This window comes from Thalassophryne amazonica, chromosome 4 (assembly GCF_902500255.1).
Source record: "Thalassophryne amazonica chromosome 4, fThaAma1.1, whole genome shotgun sequence".
In the NCBI taxonomy this organism is placed as follows: Eukaryota; Metazoa; Chordata; class Actinopteri; order Batrachoidiformes; family Batrachoididae; genus Thalassophryne; species Thalassophryne amazonica.
Genome location: NC_047106.1, coordinates 59,357,084 through 59,383,112, shown reverse-complemented (window position 1 = coordinate 59,383,112; position 26,029 = coordinate 59,357,084). Strand labels below are relative to the sequence as shown.

The following is a 26,029-nucleotide window of genomic DNA, read 5'->3' as shown; positions in this document are numbered from 1 at the left end:
TCCTGTCTGATCTCATGTAACAATCTGTCCATCACCATTGTGAACAAGAAAGGACTCAGAGCTGATCCTTGGTGTAATCCCACCTCCACCTTGAATGAGTCTGTCATTCTTACTGCGCATCTCACCACTGTCACACTATCCTTGTACATGTCCTGCACTACCCTCACATATTTCTCTGCCACTCCAGACTTCCTCATACAATACCACAACTCTTCTCTTGGCACCCTGTAATAACCTTTCTCTAAATCCACAAACAACAATGTAACACCTTCTGGCCTTCTCTATATTTCTGCATCAGTATTCTCAGAGCAAACATTGCATCATAGTGCTCTTTCTCGGCATGAAACCATATTGATGCTCACAGATCTTCACCTGTTTTCTGAGTCTAGCTTCTACTCCTCTTTCCCATAACTTGATGCTGTGGCTGATCAGCTTAATTCCTCTGTAGTTACAGCAGCTCTGCACATCACCCTTGTTCTTAAAAACAGGAATCAGCACACTTTGTCTCCGCTCCTCGGGCATCCTCTCACTTTCCAAGATTTTATTAAGCAATCTGGTTAGAAACTCCTCTGCCATGTCTTTCTAATGCCTTAGTTTTAGATGTTTTAAGTCAAGTTATGCTTAATAGGGCAGCACAGTCTCGTTTGAACCCTTGCGTGATATCATGGGCTTTGACTACATCTGGGGACAGCCTGCACTAACATGGGAAAGACTAATCACCGGGCAGAGTGTGGGAGTTTCAGAACAAACCATTCGTCCTGGCTCAGTGAACTTAAAAGCATATTCGCTGCCACCGAGCGGACGTGCTGGTTTAGCACTGGAATGACCAGAGTGGTGCCAAATAGCACTTATTCATTTAAATCCCAAGGTGGTGCCAAATGGCAGCTGTGAACAGCTCATTTTGTCACCAGTGTTATATAAATGAGGCCGTTACACTCTACTCGGCGGGGGTTAGGGAGAAGGACAGGAAGGAATGCCAAAGTGCTTTACAGTGAAAAAAACCCACTCCTCAAAAGGACCAGATAGTCTGAGCCATGTTGAGAATAAATGTTTTTATATTTTTTGGTAATTGTTTGGTCAAGATTTTTTTTTTTACATAAAAAAGTAACAATAGTAAAAAATAAAAAAAAGTAAAAAAAATAGTTTCAGTTACATTTGTAAGAAGTAACTCTTCAGACAGAACCCATGTATATAAAAAAAAATAGATGTTTAGTAACGAAGATATTCAAGAAACAAATTGGTCTCCAAATGGACCTCAGAGGGACTTCTATGTAACTCCTGCTCATTATTACGCTCGTTAATTATTATGGTTTGATTTGGTTTATGGTATATGGTATATGCTATATGGTTTATTATAATTTTTAACCCATTTTGCCCCACTGGCAATAACTGTTGCCAAAGTATATCATTGTCATTTTCGACTCAATAAAAAATCTCAATGGTACTAATGCAGCTTTATTATTATTTCTATCATTACTAGGTGACATTTGACCTAGTGACAAGCCGTGTGACTACTGGGCACAGACGGGTAAAGATATGGAACAGTAATAGTAAAAGGTAGACACAGTTTATGTTTGCATTCTTGGTGAAATGTATTGCTTACAGATTGTCTGAACACACCTGGCACTGCCACAACATCTCCTTTCTGTATTTGCCACATGTGAACTTGTTACAGTAAACACAGCGCTTAGTGGTATGGTTTTTCTTGCAGCAACTCTTAACCTGGCATAATGCCCTTTTCCCTGTGTCAGGTGTGGGTGGTTGCTGCTGAAAGTTTTCCTTATCCACCTCCTTGGCTGCCATATGAGACTGTGCAAGCTCTCTTGCAAGCTCCACCAAGAAGTTCATCCGTCTCTCTTTGACCCCAGTGCATGCCTGATAAAGCACATGTGCATTCAGTGCTGCAATGTCAATCAGGTTGTAAAACACAGCGACTGGCCAACGCTGTGTTCCTGAACGTACAGTGTACTTTCGCATTACCCACAACCCTTATTTGGAGTAAGCGGTTGAAGATGAGTGAGTGATGAGTGAAATAATAAACATGAAATAATACATTCTTCTCCATGTCCTTGGATCTTGTCCAGCATCTGTTTGTCATTAAGTTCTTTTGCTTTGCAAAAAATCTTGTTTTGTCTGTCCTTAGTAGCAATGAGCAACAGTGTTTGATCATCCCGTTTTCCCCTGCTTTTTTCACATACAAAACACACCTTCTTGAAGTCATAATTACGGGAACATGAGCATGTAGTAAACACTGTTGATGATGTAGACTCTTGTGGCTGGTCCATATCCCTAGTTGCACCAAGTGGACTGACATGAATCATGGCTCCAACATGAGAGATGTCAATTGAAACAAAGGAGAGGATTATCAAACTCTTAAAAGAGGGTAAATCATCAGGCAATGTTGCAAAAGATGTTGATTGTTCACAGTCAGCTGTGTCTAAACTCTGGACCTAATACAAACATAAGGGAAGGTTGTTAAAGGCAAACATACTGGTAGACCAAGGAAGACATCAAAGCGTCAAGACAGAAAACTTAAAGCAATATGTCTCAAAAATCGAAAATGCACAACAAAATAAATGAGGAACGAATGGGAGGAAACTGGAGTCAACGTCTGTGCCCGAACTGTAAGAAACCTCCTAAAGGAAATGGGATTTACATACAGAAAAGCTAAATGAAAGCCATCATTAACACCTAAACAGAAAAAAAACAAGGTTACAATGGGCTAAAGAAAAGCAATTGTGGACTGTGGATGACTGGATGAAAGTCATATTCAGTGATGAATCTCGAATCTGCATTAGGCAAGGTGATGATGCTGGAACTTTTGTTTGGTGCCGTTCCAATGAGATTTATAAAGATGACTGCCTGAAGAGAACATGTAAATTTCCACAGTCATTGATGATATGGTGCTGCATGTCAGGTAAAGGCACTGGGGAGATGGCTGTCATTACATCATCAATAAATGCACACGTTTACGTTGATATTTTGGACACTTTTCTTATCCCATCAATTGAAAGGATGTTTGGGGATGATGAAATCATTTTTCAAGATGATAATGCATCTTGCCATAGAGCAAAAACTGTGAAAACATTCCTTGCAAAAAGACACATAGGGTCAATGTCATGGCCTGCAAATAGTCCGGATCTTAATCCAATTGAAAATCTTTGGTGGAAGTTGAAGAAAATGGTCCATGACAAGGCTCCAACCTGCAAAGCTGATCTGGCAACAGCAATCAGAGAAAGCTGGAGCCAGATTGATGAAGAGTACTGTTTGTCACTCATTAAGTCCATGCCTCAGAGACTGCAAGCTGTTATAAAAGCCAGAGGTGGTGCAACAAAATACTAGTGATGTGTTGGAGCGTTCTTTTGTTTTTCATGATTCCATAATTTTTTCCTCAGAATTGAGTGATTCTATATTTTTTTCCCTCTGCTTGGTCTAAAAAAGTAACCGTTACTGACTGCCACAATTTTTTTTCCCCTGATTTCTTATAGTGTTTCTTAAAGCCAGAAAGTTTCCATTTGAAATTACTTTAGTTTTGTTTCATGTCTGTGATCTGCTTTTTTTCTACAAAATTAAACAACTGAATGAACATCCTCCAAGGCCGGTGATTCCATAATTATTGCCAGGGGTTGTATTATTGTGAACACCCCCTTTTCTACTTTTTTTTTAAACTAATAGCCCAATTTCATAGCCTTAAGAGTGTGCATATCATGAATGCTTGGTCTTGTTGGATTTGTGAGAGTGTACTGAATCTACTGGTACCTTGTTTCCCATGTAACAATAAGAAATTTACTCAAAACCTGGATTAATCTTTTTAGTCACATAGCACTACTATTATTCTGAACACTACTGTAAGTATGCCAAAGGTTGAAAGTCAGCTCTTTCCGGATTTCACTTGATGCTCCAGATATCTAAACACACAGAAACCACTTGCCTTTTCTTATATGAATGAAGTAATCTGGATTTAAATGAAAAGCAGGCTGACTGAATTTAACTTGTGAGTGTGGCTTATTTCTTCGGCTAGATTACGTGACAATACACAAACTGCTCTCCAGATTCTGTGAAGTATTACATTTCTTCATATGCAAATACTGTAGGAAGCAAGACTCCTGGATTGTTTTTTTTTTTTCATAGAATGTTGCCATTTAAAGCAAAACAATTCCACAGGATTTTGAATGAAAATCCGGCATTCTGACTGAGGACTATCTTATCCTTGCTAATTATCCAACTCATAATAAAGCCCCTTTCACACCAGTGCAAACGTAGAGTTGCGCATTGTGGCGTACCTACTACATTGAGTTATGCAGCTTTATGCAGCTCAGCACTGAGATTTTTCTCCTCAACGCAGCAGTAAGTGGAAGAAATTAATGCCCCCGTCACACATAGCCAGAATCACGCAGAGTGGCATCGGTCTTATGAATCGGCGCACATCTGAAAAGTGTCAGATTCCAGTTTGTACAGAGGAATGAACTCAAGTATCTCCACACAATCCTGTGACCATGTAGACACAGTCTTTGTCTGAGGTTTCATTCTCTTGAACACAGTCTTGTATGTAAGAATTAAATGGACTGTATTATGATCAGAATTTGACAGCGGAGGCTTCATTCTAGAACAATATGAATTTTTAATGTTTCCATAGCATTTGTCTAAAACCTTGTTATCTCGAGTGGCACATTTAACATACTGTTCAAAGCCAGGGAGAGACATTTCCAGTATGCAGTGATTAAAATCTCCAAGAACAAAAATGGTGGCCCCAGGTGTGCGCTGCACCTGATGATAAACACAGTCAGCAATTTGAGCTGCTGCCTGCACCGCATTATCACGAGGAGAGACATAAACTATACAGATTAAAATATTTCCAAACACTCGAGGAAGATAAAAAGGTCTCAGGGAGAGACATAGCAGCTCATGCTTGCTTGGCAATGCTCTTGAATTTCATAGTGCACAAAGTACACTACTTTACCTACTTTACACCCTCCGTAAATCCTGTGTGATGTTGGAAGAGAGAGTGGCTCTCTTAGGCGGCACAGGAAAAACACCTCCGTGTTGATAACCATTTGTAAAATCCAGGCGGCTTTTGATGGCTTTCAATGGAGTGAGTATATGAGAAACTGTTTAACAGGCAGGACATGTTCCAACTTGTCCTTAAGGCTTTCAACAGAGGTGTTTTTCCTGTGGCGGAGCGTCGCGGCGGCTGCGTCCCGACGCGCGGACCCGTCCGCACGTCTTTCATTAAAAAAATCTCCTTTAACAGTGAAATATCAATCAATCAATCAACCTTTTTTTATATAGCGCCAAATCACAACAAGCAGTTGCCCCAAGGCGCTTTATATTGTAAGGCAAGGCCACACAATAATTATGAAAAACCCCAACGGTCAAAACGACCCCCTGTGAGCAAGCACCTGGCTACAGTGGGAAGGAAAAACTCCCTTTTAACAGGAAGAAACCTCCAGCAGAACCAGGCTCAGGGAGGAGCAGTCTTCTGCTGAGACTGGCTGGGGCCGAGGGAAAGAACCAGGAAAAAGACATGCTGTGGAAGGGGGCAGAGATCGATCACTAATGATTAAATGCGGAGTGATGCATACAGAGCAAAAAGAGAAAGAAACAGTGCATCATGGGAACCCCCCCACAGTCTACGTCTAAAGCAGCATAACCAAGGGATAGTCCAGGGTCACCTGATCCAGCCCTAACTATAAGCCTTAGCGAAAAGGAAAGTTTTAAGCCTAATCTTAAAAGTAGAGAGGGTATCTGTCTCCCTGATCTGAATTGGGAGCTGGTTCCACAGGAGAGGAGCCTGAAAGCTGAAGGCTCTGCCTCCCATTCAACTCTTACAAACCCTAGGAACTACAAGTAAGCCTGCAGTCTGAGAGCGAAGCGCTCTAATGGGGTAATATGGTACTACGAGGTCCCTAAGATAAGATGGGACCTGATTATTCAAAACCTTATAAGTAAGAAGAAGAATTTTAAATTCTATTCTAGAATTAACAGGAAGCCAATGAAGAGAGGCCAACACGGGTGAGATATCCGGATAAAATGCTGAAACCGACTTCTTCTGAAACTTCTTTGTTCTCTCACGACGTCCTGGATCAATAGAGCCTGAAATGTGGAGGTTTTCAGCTTGAACAGGCTGACGACGGCGGCTGAGAGCGCTGAGCGACGTCTCGCACCGTGGGAAGTCCTTAAAGCGACAGAATCACCTCAAAATCTCTCATCAGCCATTAAAATTTTCACTGAAAACCAGCTTAATTTTTCGAACCGTGTCCACTTCGATGTGTCTCACAGGTTTAGAAAAAATTTTGATCAAACAACGCGCCAGTCTCTCAGCAACTTCTCAGACAAAGGAATTCCGACGAGGGGCTGGACGACTCCTCCCACAAGGAGTGCTCACTCACGCATGCGCACGAGGGTTCAAGCATGTCTGACGTAAAAACATATGAATGAAATCCATATAGTTTTTGAAAAAAATAAAAAGGACCGTTACTTTATTGACAGCCCTCGTATTCTATCAGATGTCAGGAAAACTGTAACAAACACTAAATAGGTGAGACTAAGCAGCCGTTGCACAAAAGGCTATACCAGTACTGCAGAGAGGGCACCGGTGGACCTCAGTTTGCAGTTCATCTCCACCTTAAAGACACTAACCACATGTTTGAGGACAAGGAAGTTAAATCTTAGCCAGAGAAAATAAATGGTTTGAGAGGGGAGTGAAGGAAGCATTGTATGTGAAACAGTTGAAACCCAGCCTTAACCGGGGAGGGGGTCTGAGACACGCTTTGTCCCCATTGCATTCTGTCAGACAGATAGTTCGCAAACCAGCCCACTGCTTGCTTTGACAGACCAATATTCAACAATCATTGTTTCAAGATGGAATGATCCACAGTGTCAAAGGCCTGAGAGAGCTCAACAAAGAGATGTACAAAATTGTTTCTTGTCCAATGATTCTATAATGTTGTTTGTGACTTTTAGGGAGGCTGTGATTGTACTGTGTTGCTTCCTGAAACTGGATGGATATGGAGAGATAATGTGTTTTGTTTTGGAGAAAGTCCTTCAGGTGATCAGTTATCAGCCTCTCAAGGACCTTTGACAAAATGCACAACTTGGAAATAGATCGATAGTTATTCAAACAGGTGAACATGAGCGACCTTCCAAATTGCAGGGATACAATTATTGGTGATTATGAGATTGAAAATACATTGGATAGGTTTAGCAATTAAATCAGCAGCTAATTTTAAAAACCAAGATTCTAAACCATCTAGGCCAGCAGATTTTATATATCCAGAGAAAGGAGCACTCTATGGACTTCTTCCACTGTGAACAATGTGAAACAAAAAGGCTGACCAACAGGTATGTGACCATTATCTGGAACAGGGGGCACTGGACCTGAGGCTGGTAAAACAGTTGGGGGGAGGGGGGTTAGAAAACAGGGAACCAGAGGCGATAAAACGCTTACTAAAGCAGTCAAGCATGGAAGCCCTATCACGTATACTGGTGTCATTATAAACAATACTAGGTGGGAGGTCGCTATGATTCTTATTGGCTGAGATGGATTTAATCACCTTCCAGAATTTTTTGGGGTCATTAAATTTTCTGTTATTGTTGAGAGATAAAAGTCAGATTTGGCTTTTTTGATCAGAAAAGTAAAATGATTTCTGAGTCTCCTGAACGTAAGCTAATCAGCCTCAGACCCAGTGTTTCTGGCCATAGCCCAAGCCAGATTTCTTTTTCGCAAAAGGTCAGATAGCTCAGGCATAAACCCCTCACTTTGACTTTATACCTCCTGAGGGGAGCGTGCTTGTCATCAAGAGCAGAGAAACCTTCATGGAAGAGCTCCCATGCAATCTGTACATCGTTACATAGTTCAATTCGATCCCAATCAAGGTCATATAAGTCGTGAAGAAATGCCTGTTCAACAAATGCCTTCATGTTGCGTTTGATTACAAAGCGGGGTTTCGTTTTTAGGACCTTCATTCCTCACCGCAGCTATCACACAATCGTCACTTATATCATTGGCGAAGATGCCTATCATGGAATACGTATGTGGCGCATTAGTCGAGAACAAGTCAATTAATGAAGATTTGATCTGTTATTCTTCTCTGCAAGAGTAAAGACAGAAGTCAGACTACCAGAGCAAGAATTTTAGCTGAGGAAGCTTCTGCGATTAGAACCAAAATGTCCTTGCGTCAAGCAACCCTGTCCAGTAGAACATTCAAGCTTCTCTACTATTAATCAGTGAAATCACCTGGTGGAATGATTCAGAATAACACAATCAACACAGTCAGTGGTCCCACCCCTAGCTTTGACATACACGAGGAAGTAATGAAATGACGTGGATTACTGTTCTCCCTTTTATGTTTTCCATGAATTACCTGATGCGCTCTTCTTATGAAGACATCAGCCAGGCTCTCGTCTCATGAAGAGCCAGCTCTCGTCTTGTGAAGAATCAGTCCACGTGCCGTGTCCAGCGCGCAGTGATCTGCTGGTGACCATGTTGCAAATGTAATATGTGTTTTACTTATTACAATGTGGGGAAATCCTGCAGATACACACACCTCGCAGTGGCATCCCGTGAGGACATGTTCTGCATGGCATGATATTTATTGTGGTGCGCTGACGCAATGGTCAGCTGAAACAATATTTGTTTTAATTTATTTCCACATGAGGACAGCAAGCTAACGTCCGCACTTCAAGGGTAAAATTATGTGAGGTCATATTCTACAAGCCTCTACAGGTGTTCTCCAGCTGTGACTTGCGAGCACAGATATCTGAACAGCTGCCAGTCATAGGGACACGCCCACCTTTGTCTGCGGACGTCGTCAGCTCACAGAAAAAGAGGCTCACTCTCTGTTCTTTTATTCTGTGATTTTTATTTTATGTATGTATTATTATTTTTTTGTCCTGCAGCTGTCTGGTGTGTTTATTTTTAATTTAATACCTTGTGTTCAGGGTCACAACCAGCTGACAGTCAGCGGTCAGCTGACAGGCACTGTATGTCCACAGCAAAGCATATGAGCAAAGCGATCACACATGAATGAGTTCACGCCTTTAGCCGTATTTGTTTTATTTCATCTCCACTCTTTCTGTCTGTCATGTAAACTACAATTTCACCACCTGATTTGCAGTACACAGTGGTCAGCTGTTCCAGCATCGCACTATGGTGGACAGCAACCGGACTTCAGGACCCTCAGCCACAGCTGCCAATGTTGGATTCATGGTGTGTGTGTGTGTGTGTGTGTGTGTGTGTGTGTGTGTGTGTGTGTGTGTGTGTGTGTGTGTGTGTGTGTGTGTGTGTGTGTGTGTGTGTGTGTGTGTCAGTTTTCACAGACAGCTCGAATGTGGTCATCTGCACTCCACTCTCATGCTGGGAGCGCGAGTAGCCCTGCCTTTTCTAAGTATCCAGTGAGTGGTGTTGGATGTTCGTGTGTGGCACCTGGAATTTGGAATTGCAGGGCACTTGCTGTCTTTTGGCCGCATGTCTTTTGTTGTTTTGGTGTGTGCTAATGGTTGTGGCGACAGCTTACGAGGCATTTGAGGCAGCTCCAATTTTTCACAAGTGGCATGCAATTCGTCCTTCATGTTCCAGCTGGCTTCAATCATGTTATGTGAGAAGGGGATATAATGATCATCGTACTGATCAGAACATTGAAACTGAATATTTAATGTGTCCCTTAACAACACCAATTAGACAGTCTTCACACTGAATATCCCCATGAATCAGGGAGTGTCATGTCCCGGCCGTTTCCAGGCTTCAGCCCATATGTCCCTTCTTCATTTAGTTCTGTTCCTTTGGCATCAGCCTCGTTTTGTTAATTACCTTTTTCTTCATGTGGTTTTTTTTTTCCATGTTCTGATTTTTGCTTAGTCACTTTCTTCCTTTGTTACTTTTCACCTCAGTTATGTTTTAGTCTTGTTTTGTTATTGCCTCTTTCTTCACGTTTATTCAATGTTCTCATATTGCTTTGTCACTTTCTTTCTTTGTTACTTTACAGCTATGTTTTAGTTCCATTCTAGTTTATCCACAGTCTGTTTTTATGTTTCAGCATTTAGTGTTTGTTTGCTTATGTTACTGTTCTCTCTTCTGTTAAGTATTTGGGTATTTCTGGTTTTGGTTTTCAGTTTTGTTTTCTTGTAGTTCTTCTGTCTGTTCTTAGTAGGTTTATTGTATTAATTCCCATGATTCACTTATCACGTTCCTGTATGCTTTTCAGTTTTGTTCAAGTTAGGGTGGTTTTCTTTGTACTATCTCTTATTGTCATGTTTGTATCTAATCACCTTTCTCTTGCTCCTGCTTGTCAGTCTCTCATTGTTTCCACAGTCTTTTCCGGATCACTGCACTCTGTTCCGCACCTGCACTTTGTCCTCTCAGTCAGCCACGCCCCTTCATCTGTCATTCTCTTACCCATTTGTCACCGCCCTTCTGCATCATTGGCCTCTTAGCTGTCACCTGACCACGCCCCCCTTTCCAGGCCTTTCCTCCTTCACGTGCACCTCATTTCCTGATTAACACCTGTCCCTATTTAACCTGCGTCTGTTCACTTCTTCCCCGCTCGTTCGTTGATTCACTCACTTACCAGCCTCTTGTGTCGTTCTTGTTTTGCCTAGCCTTGTTTTTGGACTCTGTTTTGTGTTCTGGATCCTGTTTTTTGCCTCTGCTCTGACATACCTGTTTGCTCGTGTTTTGACCTTGCTTGTTTTTTGGACCACGTCTTTAGCTTAATCCTTGTCAAGTACTTTTGCTCCGTGGACTGCCTTGCTGTTAACGATCCCTAGCCTGAATAAACCACCCTTTAAGTATATTTCCTTTTGTCGAGCCTGCATTTGTGTCCTGCCCTCGTCCAGTCCTGACAGGGAGTAATCATTGAACAATGTGTATAAATGGTAATTGGTAAATGGACTGCATTTATATAGCACTTTTCCATCTGCATCAGACACTGGTGCTGACATACAAGGCGCTCACTACACACTGGGATCAATAGGGGATTAAAGACCTTGCCCAAGGGCATTTAGTGATTTTCCAGTCAGGCTGGGATTTGAACCGAGGATGTTTTGCAAAATTATTTAATTTGTAATGTATGTGACACCTGCCAGCCCTGCTTGATCAAAAGATACTATTCCAACAATAAAAAATACTGTAACTGAAGGGGCACAGATAAGGCCATTTAAATGATATAAAATAATGCAAAACATTGTTGTGTGACGTCACCTACTCATCTTGTGTCATACAAGACCAAAATCTGGAATGAGAACTTTAATCATTTAACTTTGAACATCTGTGTTTATCACAAAGTGCTTAAAAAGAACGAATGTTGCCCATGGGGATCCACGAGCACAACATTGGGTAGTGTTTGTAAAATAGGTAGCTGGCATTTTTGCAAGGGAAGTTATAAATTGTGTAGTTTCAAGAATGAGTTGGAACGGTGTGGGTTTCCAGAATGTTTTTCGAACCTTAGATCTCAACAGTTTTTTGAAGAACTAAACCTTTTTATTTCCTGCTAATTACATATTTTTTAAAGTTAATTTACTGTCTTAATGTATTTATAAATTGTTTAGGTTCACATATACACACTATTATTTTTATTATTATTTGTTATGTGCTGGGGTGTTTGGCTGGCTTGGTTTTTGTTTTCTGTTTCTCCCACCAGGTGGTATGCATTCAGGACTGAGTGGCTGAGTATTAGGACCTCACCCTGAACACCTGAGGCTTGTTTTCACGTGCAGGTCATCAGGGCTCACAGCTGTGGTGTATTCTGTCTTGATCAGAGATTGCTGCACTTAAACCTTGAATGCACAGTGTGTGATGGCCAGAGACTGGACCTTGTCAGCAGACGTGTGAGATCGGCGTCGGGAGAACAATCTCACCATCACGGACGCAGAGATCGCTCCAGGTTTGACGCCACAGTCTGTGAAGGAGGATTGGGTGAGGTCTCACGCTCTTCAGCACACTTCCTGAGGTAATTTGGTTTTGGTGACTTTTATGAAGTAATGACAGTGGATTTGGTGTCCCTCACACCTTGTGTTATTGAGCTGTCACGTTATGCTAATTGTCTAATCAGCTTCTGCTGCAGTGGAGATTTGAACTGAGTTGTTCCGTGCCTGCAGGGTGAGAAGCTGATATATATTTAAGCCAGGAAGTGTTTGCTGATTGTGTGCACCTTTGAGCTGTGTCTCTCTGGGTGGAGAGTGTTGGACTCACCTCATGTTTTCTTTCTTCACAGACTCAGTTTGTCGCGGCCACCTGGGGGGTGTCGGCGGGGTCCCTGGGTCCGAAATGCTGTGGCTCTGGACCGTTTGCGCTGCTGAGAGCGCGCCGTGTTTTCACCTCACCAGACCGCGGACATTTTTGGTTGTTTATCACTAAACTCACTATGATTATTAAATTCTGTTATCTTTTGAACCGTGCTCTGCTTATTTTATGCTGGGTCCTGTCAAACGCTGGGTCGGTGCTCCGACCGCGTCCGACACATAACAATTATTGTTATTATATTATTATTATTTCTATTTTGTCATTTGATTTTTAAATGGACAACAATGGAAATGTGTTTATACTTTCTTGTGTCATCCATGTATTTTTAATGTCTTTACAAAATATGTACTTACATTAGACTAATGCTGCGTTTATACATAATGACGGCATGTCACTATCAGGCTGGAAAGGCAGGACAGGCCGGACGCAAATGCACAACGCAGGTACACAACTCTGTGGAGGAAAAATGTTTACTAGATAAGCAGGCTTAGGTCGGCAGGGTCAAGAATAATGTTCCACATTGTTGCACGCTGTTGCGCATAACAGCGCATCGTTAAGTTCTGTCACGTTGTGAATGAGGCGAATTGTCTTCATACACACACGCATATTCACCCAACCATCAGCTGCTGAACAATTCAGATCGCTCCAGTTTTCTCCTCAACAGCTACAGCGAAGAACTTTGTGATTGCATGCTTAGTTGGGCAGACAGGAGGAGGAGACAGAGAGAGCCAGATGTGTAGCTCCATGCAGCTCTCGTCTCGCTCGTTTTCCCAAACATTGGGCACATGCAGCAGGTGGAACACCTGCAGAAGCATGCTACGGAGCATAGGAATGAGACGTTTAGCCGACTTGGCATCATTGTTCTTCAGCATACTGCAGCAATGGAACTGAATGCGGTGCAGCAGGGTTTAATTGTGCGCACGTCAGAGAAGAACACTGCCATGCTCTATTAAGGATCACCACTAATCAAGACGGATCAACATGCTCAGTTGCAACCTCCACGACATGAGGCGAAATGAGGGTGGTGCATGACATTCATGGAAGATTTTTTGACAGCCAAAAACATGCTCCATGAAAATCACGAATATCACACACCAACACGCACTATTAAGAAACCTATTAATATTGCGTTGTCACGTTAAGAATGTCAGGAATGTGCCAAGAATGATGCAAATATGACATTTGTAACGCGTCTTGCCTATGTGTAAATGCAGCTTTACTAAATAAAATCACGCTCACATGCACTCATACCTTTAATATATAAATGATTTACTGCCCCCTGCTGGATTGGCTTGTGAGTCAAGAATGTAAATATGACTGTTCATTGCTCAGCGTTATTAGCTAATATATGTAGCTTCTCTAAAAATATTAGTCCTCTCAGTGTTCCATTTAGGCGCCATTCATCTTTGACCCAGAATACATAAACCAAACGGCAAATGCCACGTCTCCACTGTTTGTGTGTGAGCAAAACTGCACACAGGCAGGCAGGCATGCACGCATGCACGCATGCACACACACACACACACACACACACACACACACACACACACACCTACACACACACACGCACGCACACCTGCTGTAAGCAGATGCTTTTAGTTTGACAAATAAAGGCAGCGGTAGAAGACATTTAATGCACTACATATTTCACTTATGGTACCAACATGACACTTAAATCACTCAAGGTAACAGCAACATACCACTTAACTAAACAGAATAAACCAATTGAACTACAAAAACACAATAAATCAATAACACTAAGAACATGAACCATAATAACAAACCCTGAACTCCCATGGTGCATTGCAGCACAATGTCCATTGTTCACTGGTTAGCTACAATCAGTATTTTCTCAAACAAATATTAGTCCTATCAAATTTCTGTTTTCGCAGCATTCAACCTGGACCCAAAATGCATAATCAAACCATGATCAAACTTCGGGGAGAGCAAATGTCAGCTCTCCCCGAAGCAAACGTCACCTCTCCCCGGTTTTGCCGTGATGGAAGCCATACACATGCACACACACACGTACACAGAGGCCATTTGGTTATTATAATATAGATTAGCGTGTTGCCCATGGATCCATGGACTCTAGATTGGGTAGTGTTTATAAAACATGTAGCTGACATTTTTCAAGGCTGGCAATAAATTAAGCAAAGCTTGCATAATGAGTTGGAATGGTATGTGATGCTAGAATGTTTTTAGAACTTTAGCCCTCAGCAATTTTTAGAAGAGGAACTCAACGCTTTTATTTCCTGTTAATTATGTGATTTTATGTTAATTTCCTGTATTAATTTATTTATAAATTGTTTAGGTTTTTGTTATCATATATTATGACTATTATTTTATTTTTACTTCTATTTTGTCACTTGATTTTTAAATGGACCACAATGGAAATGTTTTCACTTTCTTGTGTCATCCATGTATTTTAACATATTTACAATTATATCATGTACTTACATTGAATTTACTAAATAAAATCACTCACCACACTCACACTTTGAATATATAAATGACTTACCGCCCTCTGCTTGAATAACATGAGTCCAGAAAGTACTCAGCAACATCCATTGTTCAATGTTGTTAGCTAATATCGGTGGCTTCTCCAAAAATATTAGTCCTATCAATGCTCTGTTTTTGCAGCATTCACCCTTGACCCAAAATACATAAGCCTACCAAACAACAAATGTCAGCTCTTCACAGTTTGAATTTACATGCACGCATGTACAGCTGCTGTAAGCAGGTGCTTTTAATTTGACAAAAACAAGGGGTGGTGGAAGACATTTAAACCACTACACATTTCACTCATGGTAACAGCAACATAACACTTAGCTAAACTGAATAAACCAATTGAACAGCAAAAACACAATAACAACACAATAAAAACACTAACAACACTGTGAAACTAACATAAGCCACAATAACATTTTAAACCTCAAAACTCTAAACTCCCATGGTGCATTGCAGCACAATGTCCATTATTTAATGGTTAAATAAATTACTAATTTCTCCAAAAATATTTGTCCTATCAACTTTTTGTTTTTGCAGCATTCATCCTTGACCAAAATACATAAGTATACCAAACAGCAAATGTCAGCTCTCCCTGTTCTTTGCATGATCAAAGCCATACACATGCACACAGAGGCCACTTCAATATTATAATATAGAATTATGTTTTAAAAAGTACAACATTTTCTGTCAAAAACAGTGTTCACACCAATGGACAGATAAAAATATAGAGTGTCCACCTGGACGGCAAAGGGTAAAATAAACAGCTCTCCTTCCATGGTCTGTTTTGGCTAAGGGGTAAAAAACTGATAACTGCAGTAAAACTAGCAACACTGTCATTGCTCAACACATAAAACCATCAGAAATTCTGATAATGATCACTTAATTTTTTATATCAGTTGGTGATGGGTTTGATCAAAGTTTCTCCTGTCATTTGCTCCAGCTCGGTTTCTTTCCTTTGGGTCAGTGAGCAGTCAGGCTGGCACAGCACATGGAAACGCTAACAAGTGGAGAAAAATATGAGATTAAATTAAACACATTCAAACTTTCTACTTACTTTCAGAAAATATTTTGATCAATTTAAAAGAAATATGGCCTGAATTTACTCAGGGTTTCACAGTAATTTTATTGTTGAGTGATTGTTCAGTTCAATCAAATTTATGTATACAGGTCCAATCACTTATGTGATGAGAAGTGTGATGAGAAAAGCTCTGTGGTTTTTGAGTTTTGGTAGAAACCTTAAGCAGACCACACTCAGTGGGGTGACTATCTGCTTTAGTTGTACTAATAAATTAGAGCAAAGAACAATGCCACTTTTACACCTGTCTATTATGTTGTTATATTTTACGCAGTACAAGATCAATAAACAAATAATCTTTAATTACTGTTAAATAGAACTTAAATCAAGAAAGAAAATCAGATTTTTCCAGTCTTCTGCCATGGCGGGGGGAGGGGGGGGGGGTGCAAAACATTTCTTTCCACAATTTGAGGCTGTGACTGGCACTGTTGCCTCACAGCAAGAAGGTCCTTGGATCACTTCCCTCCTTGATCTTTCTGTGTGGAGTTTGGATGTTCTCCCCATGTTTGCTACAGATTAGACTGTGCAGGGATCATGTTTGTGACAGACCTTATTGGAGATGCTTTTCATTGTTCAATACAGGGCAAAAATGCCATAAGCCATAAATTTTATCAGTCACTATGTTAAGATATTTTCCAACTGGGAAAATGCAACTTTGCAGCAGTGATGATTTAAGCCTCTGTCCCACCAAATAATAATCCATGAATAATGAGCCACGCATGGGTGTGTCAGCGATTATTCGAAGAATGACCCACATTTTTGTCTATGACGTATCCACTACTAAGGTATGCATCTTAGCAGTGTGTGTGCCTCTCTGTACTACTCCGCATGTGCCACGTGGCAGCCTCTAGTGAACCATGACCAAAATCTCATTAGAGCCCCGAATGGCTCTCATCAGCCACGCTAAACCACGTAGCGCCATGATAGAGCCATGATAACGCGACGTTGGCGCACGGGTTTGGTCCTTTTAAAGTGTGGGTTTTCAATTCACAGCATCATTTAAAGATGCAACATTTTTAAATGCAGTTCAAAAATAGACGCTCCAGTACAGTCCCGTGGTTGTGCAGTGCATGCCAGGCTGCTGTTCACCTGTAATGCACCAGACCAGCTGGAACCGAACCAAGGGTTCCTGGACAGCCACCTTTGTGCTCCTTGCTGGCTCAGCAGCTTGCTGGCTTTATTTCTTCTGCGGCTTTAAACACACACATTGTGATCCCATTTTTAACTTTGTGTTTGTCCATTGATTTCTGCAAAATCGTTCTTTTGTGGGTGTGCTGCTGTTCTACATTCCTGGACAGATGCCTCTGTGCTCCTTCTCACTAACTTCCTTTCCATCCGTGGCTTGCTGGCTTTATTTTTTCCCTGGCTTTAAATACAGTCATTTTCACACCGTAATCCCACTTTGAACTTTGTGTTTGTCCATTTATTTCTGCAGAATCGCTCTTTCGCGCGCGCACAGGCTTTGGGTCTGTCGCAACCTTCCATAGGAGACTTAGGGGTTACTACTGTTGCCTCACAGCATGAAGGTCATGGGATTGCTTCCATAATTGTTCTGATATATATATCCTGCATGCTTTACACACCACAGTATATGTAAACGTATGACTAAATATGTGTGCAAAGGTGCCCTGACACTTGCATGACTTTGATCCGCGCACTTACACGCACATCATCATGACGATCCCACCCCCTGTGTTCCCAGCTGGACGCTTTGTTCCACTGGATGCCACGCGTTGTGCACTGGACACTGGATATATAAAATAATTATTTCATAGCTGATTAATCATTTTATGTCAGAGTTGGCTGTTGAAAATGTCTCTAATCACTTCCGGAATCACAGCGGACCGCTCCAGCTGTAGCTTTTCTGTCTCTCTCGCATGCGCACCCTTAATGTGGTGGAGAACGCATTTCAGAATCAGAATCAGAAGAAATTTATTGCCTTTGCCAGTGAACAGGATTCAAAGACTAGGAATTTGCTTCGGTACAATGGTGCAACATTAAGAAGAGATAAAATGTTAAGATAAAATATAACATATGTGTCAAAATAAGATAAAATATAAGATAAAAAAAAAAGAAATATGAAATATGAAAGGTTAACCATCTAGAACTGTCTGGAACTGTCTAAGAAGGTAATTATTTGTCATGTTTATATTGTAATAGCTTGGTAAAACAGTTGCATGTTCATTCCTTCTTATTAGTAACTGTAAAAGTATGTTTATGATAACATCACGTTATAATCGTTCAGACGAGCTGTGCTCTGATTGTCAGGGTGGGTGGCTGCCCGGCAACCGGAGTGGCTGGACCCACAATGCAAACTCCCAGACTAGGCTTTGGTGGAAGAGAAATCATGGTCTTTATTCCAGGCTTTGTTTCGGTACACGTGGTCAGTCAGCACAGCAGAAATACTAACAGGATTTGGCAGAGACACAGTCATAAACGAGCAGAGTTCAGAGGCACAAGCAAACACCGACATCAGGGATGAGGCATGGTCGAAGAATACAGAGCAGGATTTGGAACAGTGCATAACAAAAACTCAGGACTGTGAAGGGCACTGGAAAGTGTACAAAGACAATAATCTGGCAAAGGTGTAGTGATTGGGAGGAAATTAAATAATCAATCAATCAATCAATTTTTTTTTTATATAGCGCCAAATCACAACAAACAGTTGCCCCAAGGCGCTTTATATTGTAAGGCAAGGCCATACAATAATTATGTAAAACCCCAACGGTCAAAACGACCCCCTGTGAGCAAGCACTTGGCTACAGTGGGAAAGAAAAACTCCCTTTTAACAGGAAGAAACCTCCAGCAGAACCAGGCTCAGGGAGGGGCAGTCTTCTGCTGGGACTGGTTGGGGCTGAGGGAGAGAACCAGGAAAAAGACATGCTGTGGAGGGGAGCAGAGATCGATCACTAATGATTAAATGCAGAGTGGTGCATACAGAGCAAAAAGAGAAAGAAACAGTGCATCATGGGAACCCCCCAGCAGTCTACGTCTATAGCAGCATAACTAAGGGATGGTTCAGGGTCACCTGATCCAGCCCTAACTATAAGCTTTAGCAAAAAGGAAAGTTTTAAGCCTAATCTTAAAAGTAGAGAGGGTGTCTGTCTCCCTGATCTGAATTGGGAGCTGGTTCAACAGGAGAGGAGCCTGAAAGCTGAAGGCTCTGCCTCCCATTCTACTCTTACAAACCCTAGGAACTACAAGTAAGCCTGCAGTCTGAGAGCGAAGCGCTCTATTGGGGTGATATGGTACTACGAGGTCCCTAAGATAAGATGGGACCTGATTATTCAAAACCTTATAAGTAAGAAGAAGAATTTTAAATTCTATTCTAGAATTAACAGGAAGCCAATGAAGAGAGGCCAATATGGGTGAGATATGCTCTCTCCTTCTAGTCCCCGTTAGTACTCTAGCTGCAGCATTTTGAATTAACTGAAGGCTTTTTAGGGAACTTTTAGGACAACCTGATAATAATGAATTACAATAGTTCAGCCTAGAGGAAATAAATGCATGAATTAGTTTTTGAGCATCACTCTGAGACAAGACCTTTCTAATTTTAGAGATATTGCGTAAATGCAAAAAAGCAGTCCTACATATTTGTTTAATATGCGCTTTGAATGACATATCCTGATCAAAAATGACTCCAAGATTTCTCACAGTATTACTAGAGGTCAGGGTAATGCCATCCAGAGTAAGGATCTGGTTAGACACCATGTTTCTAAGATTTGTGGGGCCAAGTACAATAACTTCTGTTTTATCTGAGTTTAAAAGCAGGAAATTAGAGGTCATCCATGTCTTTATGTCTGTAAGACAATCCTGCAGTTTAGCTAATTGGTGTGTGTCCTCTGGCTTCATGGATAGATAAAGCTGGGTATCATCTGCGTAACAATGAAAATTTAAGCAATACCGTCTAATAATACTGCCTAAGGGAAGCATGTATAAAGTGAATAAAATTGGTCCTAGCACAGAACCTTGTGGAACTCCATAATTAACTTTAGTCTGTGAAGAAGATTCCCCATTTACATGAACAAATTGTAATCTATTAGACAAATATGATTCAAACCACCGCAGCGCAGTGCCTTTAATACCTATGGCATGCTCTAATCTCTGTAATAAAATTTTATGGTCAACAGTATCAAAAGCAGCACTGAGGTCTAACAGAACAAGCACAGAGATGAGTCCACTGTCCGAGGCCATAAGAAGATCATTTGTAACCTTCACTAATGCTGTTTCTGTACTATGATGAATTCTAAAACCTGACTGAAACTCTTCAAATAGACCATTCCTCTGCAGATGATCAGTTAGCTGTTTTACATCTACCCTTTCAAGAATTTTTGAGAGAAAAGGAAGGTTGGAGATTGGCCTATAATTAGCTAACATAGCTGGGTCAAGTGATGGCTTTTTAAGTAATGGTTTAATTACTGCCACCTTAAAAGCCTGTGGTACATAGCCAACTAACAAAGATAGATTGATCATATTTAAGATCGAAGCATTAAATAATGGTAGGGCTTCCTTGAGCAGCCTGGTAGGAATGGGGTCTAATAAACATGTTGATGGTTTGGATGAAGTAACTAATGAAAATAACTCAGACAGAACAATCGGAGAGAAAGAGTCTAACCAAATACCGGCATCACTGAAAGCAGCCAAAGATAACGATACGTCTTTGGGATGGTTATGAGTAATTTTTTCTCTAATAGTTAAAATTTTGTTAGCAAAGAAAGTCATGAAGTCATTACTAGTTAAAGTTAATGTAATACTCAGCTCAACAGAGCTCTGACTCTTTGTCAGCCTGGCTACAGTGCTGAAAAGAAACCTGGGGTTGTTCTTATTTTCTTCAATTAGTGATGAGTAGAAAGATGTCCTAGCTTTACGGAGGGCTTTTTTTATAGAGCAACAGACTCTTTTTCCAGGCTAAGTGAAGATCTTCTAAATTAGTGAGATGCCATTTCCTCTCCAACTTACGGGTTATCTGCTTTAAGCTACGAGTTTGTGAGTTATACCACGGAGTCAGGCACTTCTGATTTAAAGCTCTCTTTTTCAGAGGAGCTACAGCATCCAAAGTTGTCTTCAATGAGGATGTAAATGTTGTATGGCTGGGGGGCCTGGCTGCCTTTTTGTTTCTGTCTTTTGTTTTTCCTTCCAGGTGGCTTGCATTTGGGACTGAGTGGCTGTGTTGCTGAGGTCATCAGGACCTCACCCTGATCACCTGCGGCTCCTCAGGACTCACAGCTGAGGTGCATCTATATGGATTGGAACATGGTGGCATTTAAGACTGGAGTATACAGTGTGTATTGGCCAGAGACTCGACCTTGTGACCAGACGGGTGAGATCGTCGTCTCGGGAGCCATCTCATCATCAGTGGATGCAGAGAACGTCCAGGGTTTGATGCACGGTCTGTGAAAGAGGAGGGGGTGAGGTCTCACGCTCGTCAGCACACTTCCTGAGGTACGTTAGATTTTGTGACTAACATTTATACAGTCAGTAAATGTGGTGTCCCTCACACCTTTATTATATTGAGCTGTATGTTAGTCATGTATCGGCTTCCACTGCAGTGGAGTTTTGTGAACTGGATGTTCCATGCCTGCAGGTTGGGAAGCTGATTAGTAATCAAGCCAGGAAGTGTTTGCTGTTTGTACACCTTTAAGTGTTCTCTCTGTGTGTAGAGTGTGGACTCACATAATGGTTCCTTCTTTCACAGACTCGGTTTGTTGCGGCCACCTGGGGGGTGTCGGCGGGGTCCTTGGGTCCGAACAGCTTCTGGCTCCGGACCGTTAGCGCTGCTGGGAGCGCACCACGCCAGACCGCACTTTCTTTTGTTGTTTTTTGTATCACTGTTATGTATTAAATTCAGTTAGCCTTTGCACCGTGCTCTGCTTATTTCATACTGGGTCCTTCAAACGCTGGTCGGTTCTCCGAGCTGCGTCCAACACATAACAGTAGTCTCTGGCCAAACATCACGGACCCAGCGGTAGCAGAGACGGTAACGCGTCGGGAAGGCGGCAGCAGACGTTCAGAAGTTATCCGGATCAGTTGCGGGTGCTCTCCGCCCGGATGGTGCGCGTTGGAGAACCCATTACCGAATACTGATTTGAGCGCTCATGCAGCCGTGTTCCTGTGTTTGTGCCTTATCCTAGGGTCGTGGTGGAGTGTGACTGGTGACGGCTTCGCGTCACGCTCCGACCGGATAAGAGGTTTAAACGGGAGCTGCAAGAGTGTGTCTGTAATGGGTGCACGCGCACGGCGGAGCTCTGTGGCACGGGTCGCTGAGCTTCCTGTGTTACAGTTGTAGCCCCGTTTCCCCGGATAAAGATAACTACTGCGTCTGTTGTATCAGCGCCGGTGTTATTTAGTTGAATCACATTTTTGGTTGTGTGTTGCTCACAGCTGCGCACAGAAAAGCAGCTCGTTTGTTTTCTCTGTCACCAAAGGGGGTTTTTTATTTTTAGCACTCTGGCTCCCTCTGTTGGTGACTGAGTCACATTACCGTCAAGGTCTTAAGTTGGAACAGGTGTGTTCCATTTGTTTGAGCTTGACGGTATAAATCACTTATTTGTTTTGTGTTAGTTCATTTTGTGTGGGTGTTTTTTGAGTTGGTTTTTGTGTGGGATTTTATTTTTTGTTTTTCACTATTTAGTGTCTGGGGTCGTGACCCTGCAGTTCTGCCAAAAAAAAAAAAAAAAAAGGACCCGAGCAACCTTATGTCAGTCTGTTAGTCTTTCTTTTTTTTTTTTTTTTTTTTTTTTTTTTTTTGTTATGCCCTCTCTTCTCCTCTGACTCCAGCCGTGTGAGCCGTAGTGTCGGCGTTGCTGGAGTGGTGCAGTTAGGTTGTGCTGGGCGTTTCCCAGGTAACCTCTGCACCCGGGAGGGGAGGGGGGTTTGGGGTATTTTCTTTTTGTTCCCTCTCTTCTCCTCTGGCTCCAGCCGTGTGAGCCGTAGTGTTGGCGTTGCTGGAGTGGTGCAGTGTGGTTATGCTGGGCGTTTCCCAGGTGACCTCTGCACCTGGGGGGGGGGGGGTGTTTTCCCCCCAGTTTCCGCCCTCAGGGTTTGACTGTGGTGTCCTCTGGGGGGGAAAAGGGCTGTGGGTCCATCTAGCCATAGACGGCCGGGGCTGGGTCCGTTGGTCGTGAGGGGAGGCGTCTCCTGGGGTTGACCAGTGGTCCTCTGGGAGGCGCTGGGAGTCCCCGTGGGTGACGTTGGATCCCAGAGGGACCTCGGCTGTGGTTATTACTCCTGGAGCTGGCGGGAAGTCCTCTGGGGGGTGTTGGTCCCTACATGTCGTTTGGGGGGGGGGGGGGGGGTGTTTTAGCGCTTTTATTTGTAAGCTTAAGTTTGGGGTTTTTCTTTTCTCCTCATCCCAGGGTTTGATAGGACGGTCCCCTGGGGAGGGGGGTGGGGGGGTGGTTTGGTTGTTTGTGTTTCTTTTTTGTTTTATGACTAATGACCGCACATGGGTGGATAAAGGCTGACCGCACAGGTTTAAGAACTTCTGGCCACACCTGTGCTAAGTGACTGACTGAAACAAAGGCAAGGATGCAGCCAGAGGAGAGGACATCAACCATTCTGTTGGAAGACGAATGCAGATGCGGTTTCCAGCCATGGTCCCTGGAGGGGGGTGTTTCTCCTGGGCCAGGTTTGTGTGGTCGCCGGGAGGCTTCCCGTGAGGGTGGGGTACTGTTGTATGGCTGGGGGGCCTGGCTGCCTTTTTGTTTCTGTCTTTTGTTTTTCCTTCCAGGTGGCTTGCATTTGGGACTGAGTGGCTGTGTTGCTGAGGTTATCAGGACCTCACCCTGATCACCTGCGGCTCGTCAGGACTCACAGCTGAGGTGCATCTATATGGATTGGAACATGGTGGCATTTAAGACTGGAGTATACAGTGTGTATTGGCCAGAGACTCGACCTTGTGACCAGACGGGTGAGATCGTCGTCTCGGGAGCCATCTCATCATCAGTGGATGCAGAGAACGTCCAGGGTTTGATGCACGGTCTGTGAAAGAGGAGGGGGTGAGGTCTCACGCTCGTCAGCACACTTCCTGAGGTACGTTAGATTTTGTGACTAACATTTATACAGTCAGTAAATGTGGTGTCCCTCACACCTTTATTATATTGAGCTGTATGTTAGTCATGTATCGGCTTCCACTGCAGTGGAGTTTTGTGAACTGGATGTTCCATGCCTGCAGGTTGGGAAGCTGATTAGTAATCAAGCCAGGAAGTGTTTGCTGTTTGTACACCTTTAAGTGTTCTCTCTGTGTGTAGAGTGTGGACTCACATAATGGTTCCTTCTTTCACAGACTCGGTTTGTTGCGGCCACCTGGGGGGTGTCGGCGGGGTCCTTAGCTCCGAACAGCTTCTGGTGTCCTGCCCGTTAGCGCTGCTGGGAGCGCACCACGCCAGACCGCACTTTCTTTTGTTGTTTTTTGTATCACTGTTATGTATTAAATTCAGTTAGCCTTTGTACCGTGCTCTGCTTATTTCATACTGGGTCCTTCAAACGCTGGTCGGTTCTCCGAGCTGCGTCCGACACATAACAGTAAAACTATTGACGAGATACTCTATCTCACTTACAGAGTTTAGGTAGCTACTCTGCACTGTGTTGGTATATGGCATTAGAGAACATAAAGAAGGAATCATATCCTTAAACCTAGTTACAGTGCTTTCTGAAAGACTTCTAGTGTAATGAAACTTATTCCCCACTGCTGGGTAGTCCATCAGAGTAAATGTAAATGTTATTAAGAAATGATCAGACAGAAGGGAGTTTTCAGGGAATACTGTTAAGTCTTCTATTTCCATACCATAAGTCAGAACAAGATCTAAGATATAATTAAAGTGGTGGGTGGACTCATTTACATTTTGAGCAAAGCCAATAGAGTCTAATAATAGATTAAATGCAGTGTTGAGGCTGTCATTCTCAGCATCTGTGTGGATGTTAAAATCGCCCACTATAATTATCTTCTCTGAGCTAAGCACTAAGTCAGACATAAGGCCTGAAAATTCACAGAGAAACTCACAGTAACGACCAGGTGGACGATAGATAACAACAAATAAAACTGGTTTTTGGGACTTCCAATTTGGATGGACAAGACTAAGAGTGTTGTGTGGGCCGCTGAAGAGGAGGTACTGCTGGCCCACCACCAGAAGGCGCCCTGCCTGGAGTGCAGGCTCCAGGCACCGGAGGGCGCTGACGCCTCACAGGAGCAGCCAGGGTGACAGCTGTCACCCATCACCTGAGACAGCTGATATCCAATCAACAGGGAGGTATATCAGCAGGACGGCATCTCCACCTCATTGCCGAGATATCGCTCTACTAAGGAGGTAATACTCTCAGCCTTTTTGTGAGATTTATAAATCTGTTATTGTGAGTGTTTGCAGGAGAACCGGTCATTTTTGCGGAGGCTGTGCAAGACGGCGCTCCTTTTCATCTGATACCGCTGCAACATATTGACAAGAGGTGGAGGTGGTGTTTCCACCCTGTGTGTTGCTGGGTGCAGCCACACCCACACCTGACTGTTTCTGTTCCTTGCCAGCAGTACCGGATCCGACGAGCGGAGGCAGTGGCCACCTGGGGTTTGGGACTTGGCGGCTCCAGTATCCCCGGGGTTCGGTGGCAGAGGAAATCGGGTGGTTCCGGTTCGACTCGGACAGACGTCTCCTATCGTCGAGCCTGCCCACACGACACCATTGGAATTCGGTTACTGCTGTTGTGTTTGTTGTGTGAATTCACAACAGTAAAACTTTGTGATTTGACTTTCTCCATTGTCCGTTCATTTGCGCCCCCTGTTGTGGGTCCGTGTTCCTACACTTTCCCAACAGGATATCTCGGCCAACGTCATGGATCCCGAGGGGCGTCAACCGGCTGTTGAACGGCCAATGGAAGAACAGGGTGCACAGGCGCCCGCAGGAGGAATGATCGGTGAGTTGCAGCGGATCCTCACCGTTTTCACGGCTCGGTTGGATTTAATGACCGAGCAGAATGTCCTCCTTAACCGCAGGGTGGAGGCTCTCGCCGCGCAGGTGGAGGCGCGCCCTCAGGGCGCTGCTGCGGCTCTCCCTCCTGTCGACCCTGTGCGTAACAGTGACGTTCCACTGGTCATTCAACGACCCCTCCCACTTTCCCCTGAAGCTTACATAAGCCCTCCAGAGCCGTACGGAGGCTGTGTGGAGACGTGCGCGGATTTTCTTATGCAGTGTTCGCTCGTCTTCGCACAGCGTCCC

General features: G+C 43.0%; 1 protein-coding gene and 1 long non-coding RNA gene across 2 annotated transcripts in view; one reads left to right on the top strand and one right to left on the bottom strand.

Moving 5' to 3' along the window:
* Positions 1–15,453: 15,453 nt before the first annotated feature.
* The window catches only part of LOC117508271 (sodium- and chloride-dependent GABA transporter 2-like), a 121,175-nt gene continuing 110,599 nt past the window's right edge, over positions 15,454–26,029 (bottom strand). Inside the window, exon 14 of the mRNA XM_034167955.1 lies at positions 15,454–15,746. Within this exon, the coding sequence (XP_034023846.1) occupies positions 15,642–15,746 (105 nt within the window). The 3' untranslated portion in view covers positions 15,454–15,641. The remainder of the gene's footprint in view (positions 15,747–26,029) is intronic.
* Positions 21,213–24,272, top strand: LOC117508272. The gene is made up of 2 exons (XR_004560038.1): positions 21,213–21,266; positions 24,109–24,272. It is a non-coding gene; the product is annotated as an uncharacterized LOC117508272 (long non-coding RNA).